This window comes from Benincasa hispida, chromosome 6, assembly GCF_009727055.1.
Source record: "Benincasa hispida cultivar B227 chromosome 6, ASM972705v1, whole genome shotgun sequence".
In the NCBI taxonomy this organism is placed as follows: Eukaryota; Viridiplantae; Streptophyta; class Magnoliopsida; order Cucurbitales; family Cucurbitaceae; genus Benincasa; species Benincasa hispida.
In genome coordinates, this window is record NC_052354.1 from 36,468,954 (window position 1) to 36,478,946 (window position 9,993).

The window sequence follows — 9,993 nt, forward strand, 5'->3', positions numbered from 1 at the left end:
GTGTTTGGGAACTGGGAAAGTTTTTTCCAGTCAAAGTTTTTTCATCAACTTCACTTTTGCCTTCTATAACAATACCATCAATGGGAATAACTCTTCCAGCCTTCACAGCCAACACACTGTTTAATTTCACCTCTTTTGCATCCACAATCTTCTCCAGTTTCAGCTATAATGTTTTTTGAGGGGCTAAGCTCATCAATGTACATTGCAGCATTGGCCTATGAGTGGAAATTCCATTTTCATTTAGATTTGCAACTCGTTTGCTAACCATTTATGTTTTTTTTTTTTTAATTTTTGAAAAGGGTTATCGCATTTGGTAGTACTTTTAGAAATAATAATTAAGTGTATAGTAACATTTTTAAATAGTTACAAATATAGCAAAATCTATCGGTGAAATACTCTATCGCTGGTAGAATATGGTATATTATTGATAGATCTTATTATTATGATTTAGTCTATCATTGTTAGACTGCGAAAACAGACTTTAAATTTTGTTATATCTATAAATTGTTTTGTATTGTGCTATATTTACAAATATTTTGAGTCTGATTGCTATATTTACAATTGTTCCTTTTGAAATTTAACCTTATAAACACATCTTTATTTCACCTTTAGACTTCTTGGTTTGTTATATACTTTTTACCAATCATTTCAAAAACCAAGTAAATTCTAAAAACAAAAATATATATATATATATATTTTTAAAATTTGACTAAAAAAATCGATCTTTTTTTAAAGTTGAACTATTGTGAAAAAAAAAATCGAAAATAGTTTCCAAATCGGTCAAAATAATTCCTGTGATTATGATTATTTTGGCTAACCTTGTGGCTTGCTCTTGACTCAAGCCATTCAGCAATGGAAAACAAAAATACTATACTCCCAGCTTCCATGTAATCATCCATTGCAATTGTCCCCACAACTGCCAAAATTAACGATATTAACCATATAGCTCAATTAGCATAAATACGTATCATTGTATACTGATGAAACATTAAATTTTTCCAAATAAAAATGAAAATTTAAGGGGACTATGGTGGAGAAGAATTCAAACTCTACTATTATATACTATTCTTTAGTCTTAATTAATGTGCTAATAAATTATTTTCCATACCTTTGTTTATACTTTTATTAATTTAATTGAGTTGTTACATATCATAGGTGTGAGTCTCTTTGACGTAATTAATCTAATTATTTTATGTTTTCAAATTTTCATTGAATGAAACTATGTTTGTTAATAAGTAATCTGGATTTTGTTTTTTTAAAATTGTTTTCGGATTTTATGTTTCAAATAATGAAAATTAATTTTATAAAAATAAATTTGTATTCATATTTTTTAATTTAAAATTTTAAAAGGTAGAATTTATGTATAAAAAAGAGATAAAAATGCTAATAAATGTAGCCATTCATGTTAAATTATTTTTATTTTATTAGAATATGTATTGTAAATTATGATTACAAAATTTTTAATGTAAAATAAATTCATAAATCACTTCATAATAGTTTATATTAAATCTAATATTTAGTGGGGTAGCTACAATTAATTTTATGATTTATAAATATATTATCAACTAACACTTTTTGAACAATTGTTTGAATTAATATTCAATTTCAGAATATGCTACAAAACACATATGTGAAATATGTGAAATATAATTCTACTTTTATTGAAGGAAAATTTTTACATATAGAAAAAATGTCAAACTATTTATAGAAATAGTAAAAAAAATATTTTTTTTATCAGCATCTATCACATAATATCAATAATAGACTTCTATCAGTTTTTATCACTAATAGACATTGATAGACTTCTATCAATTTCTATAAAATAAGATTTAAATTTTATTATTTTGTGTAAATAATTTCTCTTAATTTTAATTTTTGAAAATCCCCTTTATTGAATCTCTTTATTTCAAATTTCAATTTTTAGATTGCCTACCAAACAAACTCCGAAATTGCTATTTGTAAAGCAAAATTTCACATACATAAATATAAAATATAGTCAATAAAAAGTAATGAAAATTTAACTTTACCAGCAACAATAGCAAGAATATTGACATCAATTCTGAGGTGGCGAATGGCGGAAATGGCTTTTAGAAGAATGGGAAAGATGCCGGCGGCAACGGCGGCGACGGCGAGCCACCGTAACGGGTGGTACACATACTTCAAAAACGACGCCGTTAGAAGCAACCCACTGGCTATTGCAAAAGGACTTGGCCATCTCTTCTTGCTTATTCCCTTTCCATTTAATTGTACATTTGCCTCCAATCTTGCTTCATTTAGAGCTTTCACTATCAAATAATTACAATAACAAATTATTTTTTTTTTTGGTTACAAATTAGTATGTTTATTTAATATTTATTAGGTTCAATTACAATAATTTAAGTTTCATTTGATAACAATTATGTTTTTAGTTTTATGTTTTTAAAAATATATACTAAATTTCATACTAAGATTTTTATATTTCTTGAAACTCTTAGTCAAATGGTAAAACAAACACTACTCTTTGAAAACTACTTTTTTTAATTTAAAAAACTAAAACTTAAATGGTTATTAAAAAGGACCATAATCTATAAATTTTCAAGTTTGTTTCAAATAGATCCTAAAACATTAAATTTTGTTCAATAGATCCTAATTTAACTTTGAATTTCTTTTTGAAAAAAATCCATAGTGTAAGTTAGTAGATGTATCAGAATATCTCAGTTAAGTTGACACATTCTTGACACCTCATTTATCTTAGTTTAATTTTGAATTTTGTATCTAATAGATCTTTAACTTATTTGACATTTTTTAAAGATTTACAAACCTATTGAACATATAATTAGAAGTACTATAATGATCTATTCGATACAATTTTATTTTTAGTAGATTTATGAATAACTTTATTTTATTTTTAGTATGGGACTTCTATACTATTTTGTTTAGCCTTTAAATAAATGAAGAGATTTGAGTCTTTTAATGAACTTTATTTTTTTAAAAAAAGAATAATAATAAAATTACCAATCACCAATAAATGTGTGGTTTTTATGAGATTCATATATTATTCCAGTTTGATAAATGCATGAATGAAAGGATAGACTTTTTCATACTTCAAACCAAGGATGAGTATTGATCGGTTGAAATTAGTTTTTCGATCAAATCGTCATCGAATTGATTATGATCGACTTAGTAAATGTTTAAACCAACTTTAACTATCAAAGAGTAAAAGTTGGTCGGTCAGTTGTTTTGGTCCATCAATCAATTTGGTCGCTTTTATCTTTTAGTTTTTTTTTTTTCGATTTGAAAATTTTTCAAACCAACACCGACCGATTACTCTTCTTTTCCGATCAACCGAGTTTGATCAGTCGACTCAATTTTTCAATCTATCATGCTCACCCCTACTTCACAACTTCTTTAAATACTTCACAACTTCTTTAAATATTTCCCAACTATTTTTCATCATTGGAATTGAACAAACTAATTAAGTCAAACTTAAATGAATTGTTTAATTAAGTAATAAGATTAAGATGTGGGCGTAAATAAAGTAAAATCTTAAACATAGAATTATATTAAATAAAAATAAAAACATTTAAAAATACAGCAATTCACTTTTTAAAAATCAAATTATGTATTATATAATGTATTATAAATTACATATTATCAAAAGAATAATAACTATACAAATTTTTTACATAAAACATATTTATAAAAAAATTTATTATCAACTAAATATTTAGTGTGCAAGTACAACTAATTTTATGATTTATATATATGATCTAATTTTTGAATCTACTACCAAACACATATTTGATAAAACTCTGTTTTCATTTAATTGAATCTCTTGTTTTCGAATTTTTATTTTTCAGATTTCTTATCAAACAGACTCGTAAGGGTTAGGACTAAATAAACAAGACGAGGATATTATTATCGGATATAACACATACGATTAAACCCTAAACTCGAAATTAAAGCGATGAATAAAGTAAAAGAATTAAGAAGAAGAATTACCAATTTGAAGTTGGGAAATGAGGAGGGAATCATGAACAACAATGAGTGTTCTTGTAGGGACAATGACAGAGATTTGTTTGATTCCTTCGAGGGGTTTGAGGATGTTTTCAATCAAAGGAACTTCTGAAGAACAGCAAATTCCCAACACATCAAAATAGCTTCTTTGCAATTTGTTTTCTCTCACTACTTTCTTGTTCTTCTTCTCCAATGCCTCCTGATCACCCATCACTAATTTATTCTCTACCTCCTTCTTTTTCTCAAACAATAATATCTCTTAATTATTTCCCTGCAAAATTATATATATACATACAAATATAACTAGTTAATTCTCCTTTTCAATGTATCAGATTAAACATCAGGTTTCATCTAAAACCGATGCAATCGGGCGACGACGGGATCCGGCTGCAGGCATCTGCTAGGTTTTGTTTTTTTTTTTCCTTCTTCTTCTTCTAATGGGTCACCTTGTTTTGCGTGAGATATATAGAAAGAGAACAGGCTGGGAGATGAGAGAGGTGTGAATGGTGTTTATATATATATATATATTTATTTATTCATTTATTCGCTGAGTTCCGAAATTCCAAATTCTTCCCTTTCTTTTCTTAAATTGTGGGTAAAAAAATACTTTTGGTCTCTAAATTTTATAAAAGTAATAATTTATTCTCAAATTTTAAATAAAGTAACAATTTAGTCATTGTATTTTTAAATTTGTAACAATTTAGTTTCTAACATTAAAAAATATCAAAATTATATGTCAATTTTTTATTATTTTATTGACATAAATTTGTATTTTGTAAAAATATTGAATTTCTAAATAGTTTATCGGTTTATTTATGCAAGAAATCTCATTAAACATTAACAGTAATTTCTAAAATAGGAACTAAATTGTTACAAATTTTACAAATTTTAAAGTATAATGACTAAATTATTACACAAAGTACATGAGACTAAATCGTTATAACCAAAGTTCAGGAACGATTAAATTGTTACATTTATAAAAGTTTAGGGACTAAAAATTTTTTTTTAACAAGATTTCTAAATCTTTTGCCAAAATAACTACAAATATTTCAAATTTTATCAATTTAAATCTAAAACGGTTTAATCTTCTTATCAAATTAATTTAAATTAATCATCTTATTCCAATTATCTCAATTTGACTCCAAATTCAAAAAATTAAAGAAAATTAAAATTTATTAATTTAAGATAATTAACTTAAATTTACTTAAAACTCGAGATGTTACATCAAAAGAGGAAAAAAAAACAACATGAGAGTAGAATATATTTTCATAACTAAGAAATATTTGAGAGAGATGAAATGTGAAGCAAACCTTAGAGAGGAAGATCAAAATGTGTGGAGTATGCAAGGAGAGAACAAACCTCACACAGCTTAAGTAGAAGAAGGAATTATGGTGGGGGACTTCATAAGGGAATCATCACTCAAAAAAAAAAAAAAAAAAAAATAATCTTAATAATAATAAAGAATAATATGGAAGATATTCAAAGGAATACAATGCTATAGAATATAATAAAATAAAGCTTTTCTTTTGCTTTTTTTTTTTCTTTTATATTATATATATATATATCTTTGAATAAAATTTTTTATGTGGAGTTCAAATTAGGAACTGGGTGAGACAGAGGTTAGTGGGAAACCCACATCATTTCTGCCAAAAGAAATTTGGAAACCACATGGGATTCCACCACCTTAAGTTCTTTTGTTTTTCTTAGCCCTTATGGTTAGGCATATATGCTCAAGAACATATTGATTCATATATGTATGTGTAAATATGAGTTTAATAGGAAAAGAAATAGTTTTTTGGGTTCTTGGTTTTTCATTTTGAATAAATAGGTTTACGGATGATTTTATCAAACCGAACATAGTTCAATTGACATCTGAGTGGGTTAAGAATCATAATGTCTATAATTCGAATTTTCCTACTTGTGATTTTCAAAAAAATAGTTAATAAAGATTTATTTTTACTTTTGAAATTTGACAACAAACTCAAATAATGTTTTTTTTTAAAAAAAAAAATCTCCTAATAAAGAAAATGGTGAGGAAACAAACATAAATAGAAAAAACATAATAAAAAAATAAAATTATTATCAAAAGGAGGATATGCTTTTTAATTTGATTTCTCAAAATTGATTTTTGGTTGAAATTAATTAATTTTGTAGTATATATTAAATAATTTTAAATATTGGTCATTATAGTTTGAATTAGTTTTAACTCCTTTTTTTTTGTTTATCATTATTAGCTAGGTCAAGTCCCTAACCAAAAATAAATAAAGAAGACAAATGACTAAGTAAACACAAATTAATCTAAAACTAACATCTAAGCTAATATTAACTAAATTATACAATAATTTAACTATTTTCCTCATTATCATCCTCCAGTGAACAAGAGAAAACAAGTTTAGATGATCAATAGAGGGTGGAATGCATAACCTTCTGTTTGGATTCAAGAACATTTAAGAAATGATTTTAAATCTTGTAATTCGAAATCTGATAAATGATTTTAAATTAATTACTTTGTTTGGAACGAAAAAGATTTGAAATGAATGTATTTAAAATTTGTGTTTGGATGGTAACCGGAAAAGAAAAGAAAGTTAAGAATTTACTAATATAAGCTTTTAACTATGTTGCGTTAATTATAAATTAAAATTTGATAAAACTAATTAAGTAATCAAGCATCTTGCTCGAAAAAATCGTTGCCAAAGAAATTTCATGATTACTATTTACTTTCAAATTCTATAAAATCTTGCAAAATTCGAACATTTTAGTTAAAAAAAAATTTTAAGTTAAACAAAATTTGAAATTACTTCGAATTTTAAAATCATTATGTTTCTTATAGTACCAAACAACGAAATTCATTATAAAATACATTATAAATTGAAAATCCCTTGCAATCATAGGTTTCAAACAGTATAATTCTTCTTTGTTATTAATATATATGATACATTAGATGAACCATACTCGTTTTCGCTTTTAATTTTATTTTGTTCATGTTTATAGATAAACAAATGATATGTAGTAATCAATTTGTTCTTAAAATATAAAGCGGTTTAAATGCTAACGGGAGTTAACCTACTCAATAAATGATCTCCACTTCATTCCTTGATGTCAGATGTTTGATCTTTCGTCTCCCCATCGTTTTTGTTCTATTTTTAACTAAATGTTGTATTTTTAAAACACAATATAAAAAATAAAATGAAAACATAAAAGGCAAACATATATTTTCAGTCACTTTTTTTAATTAAAAAAAAAATTAAAGATGATCTAAAAAGTAATTATTAAAAAAATTATAGAATACATCCAAATCTTAATTAATTAGCTTAATTCTCATTAACTTTGTTTAATCTTAATTTTAACTATGCCTCAATTCTATTTTGTCTTTGTACTTGTATAAATTTGTATTTGGTCTTCTCAAAGTTTTAAAGTTTGATTTTGGTCCTAAAGTTTACTTTTTCTTTTGGTATGTCAAACTTTTAAAATATCATTTTGAATCTTTCAACTTTTATTAATTTATTTTCATAATGTTAAGATATTATGTGTAATCTATTGACAATATGTGACTAACTCAATCTTTATTCATTAGTTACATATGTTATATATTCAAGTTATCATGGAGTAAATCAAATTTAACCAAAGTTTGAAAACTAAAACTCAAATTCTGAATATATTAAAAAACACTTTTCGTCCCTAAACTTTCATGAAAATAACCATTTAGTCTCTAAACTTTGATTTATAACGATTTAGTTTTTGTACTTCCAATTTTGTAACGATTTAGTCTCTGAACTTTAGTATGTAACAATTTAGTCCTTTTACTTTTAAATTCATAATAATTTAGTCCCTAACATAAATAAGTTTATCAAAATTAGACGTCAATTTTTATTATTTTATAATATAGATTTTGTATTTTATTAAAATATTGAGTCTCTAATTAGTTTATTTGTTTATTTATGCAATAAATATCAATTAAATTTTAACACTAATTTTTACTATAGAGACTAAATTATTACAAATTTCAAAGTACAAACACTAAATTGTTACGTAATAAAATTTAAAAATTAAATTGTTACAAAATTTAAAGTTCAGAAATTAAATCATTACAAACGAAAGCTCAATGATTGAATAGTTACTTTTTAAAAATTTAAGGACTAAAAGTAATTTTTAACCAAATTACTAGAATATAAAGTGAATAAAAGTTCAAGATACAAAATCAAATTTCAAAGAAAAAGAGGAAAAACAAAACCATTTTTTTTTAGTGTATGAAAAATGTGGGTTATAATATATATGTATTTAGTTTTCTCAAAATATATAAATATTCTAATTGTATTTAGGTTTTTGTTTTTAAAACATTTTAATTGTTTTAGTTTCAATTAGGCCAATATATTATTTACATGACCAAAATTTAATAATCTCATACAAAATCTTGAATAGAAGTCCAACCATTATACTAAAGTGAAAGGGTAGGAAAAGAAAACCTAGAACCCTAAAAAGCCCTTCAACATAAAATTAAAAGGCATCAAAGGGCCTTTGGTAAAAATGAGTGAAGCAAAGAAAACATAAAAAGCCATTCTAAAATTAAAGAAAAATATGGATGAAATGGATTAACTTTGCAAAAGAAGGTTTTTTTATTTTATGAGACAACATTATTATAGGTATTTAAATTTAGTGCTTTTAAACTTTTGATGAGGGAATCTTGTTTTTTCCCCCTTCTTGTCTTTTTAGGTAATTATAGACCATAGTTGGTGTGGAGTTTAGCATCAATTTTCTTTTTTTCTTTTTTTCTTTTTTATATTCTTCTATATAGTGGTAGCTTGTTAGCAAGGACATCAATTTATTTTATGAATAATTATCATGATATATTTACTCAATGGCATGATAAAATAATGTATTTTTAAATGTCAATATAGTTTTAATTATATTCCTAATTATCTACGAGTAATTTTTATACATCTTTTTAGTTAAGTAACATCAATTGTATTTACCCTCTTCTTTAAAGTCTTCGAAATTCAGATTTATAGCTCTATATATTTATTATACAATGTGATTTTGAATATTTATGTATGTGAACTTCATATTATTATATGAACATAAAAACATGTTAAACATCACCTAAAAAAGTACTTACTTTAAAAGTTCAAGCTAAAAGAATAAAAAAAACTGTTTAGTAACTAAAACTGGACTAGTATAAAAATGTGAAGACTAAAACATGACCTAAATAATCTTAATTTTATCGTAATTTCCTCTAGTATTTGTACTAACACATATAATAAACATTTATTAATAAGAAATTTAAATGTTTAAGAAAACAAAATTTATCTAGAAAATATCACTTTATGTTAAGTTTTGTAATTCCTTCATTAATAATGTTGAATTAAAAAAATCAAATAATTCAATTATTTTTTTTTTAGAAAAAGATAAGGACATTGCAAAAGAATGGCTAATAAAATTAGTTTTCGTGCTTTTTCTTTTTTATTTTATAACTTTATTGTTTTTCTCAGCATCAACTTGGTGTATATATATATATATATATAATAAAAAGTAATGAACGTTGTAAAATTCAAATTTTATATAACATCTTTTTTGTTTCCATTTTATTCCTTAGAATAATGTCCGGATTTTTTAAACAAGAAAAAGGATATAAGTTATCACATTTTTTTAAAGAATGTTAAAAAAAAAACTATATTTTCCTCCTGAATTTTTTAATAATAAACACATAATACTATAATATATAAATAATATAAGATATTAAAAACTTAGGGGCAGTTGAAAGTTTGGCCAATGGGTTGGATATACCTTTTTGCAATTAAAAATATTATATTCCATATATATTCTCTTTATAGAATTGGAATATTTTAAATCCCAACATTATGAGCATATGTTTACTTCATTCTTGTTTGATCCATCGCCTACTGTCCAAATTACCACTTTTCAAAGCTCCACTTTTTGACTTTTTAATTAATTCTCGTTGTTTGATAACGATTTTGTTTTGAGATATCCAATTTAAGTTTT

The 9,993-nt window shown here is 24.3% G+C and overlaps 1 protein-coding gene across 1 annotated transcript in view; it reads right to left on the reverse strand.

The window, feature by feature from the left end:
* The window catches only part of LOC120080559 (putative inactive cadmium/zinc-transporting ATPase HMA3), an 11,269-nt gene extending 6,777 nt beyond the window's left edge, over nucleotides 1–4,492 (reverse strand). The window contains 5 exon segments of the mRNA XM_039035257.1: nucleotides 61–203; nucleotides 205–215; nucleotides 819–916; nucleotides 2,028–2,285; nucleotides 3,982–4,492. Of these exon segments, the coding sequence (XP_038891185.1) occupies nucleotides 61–203; nucleotides 205–215; nucleotides 819–916; nucleotides 2,028–2,285; nucleotides 3,982–4,207 (736 nt within the window). The 5' untranslated portion in view covers nucleotides 4,208–4,492.
* Between the last annotated feature and the right edge of the window lie 5,501 nt (nucleotides 4,493–9,993).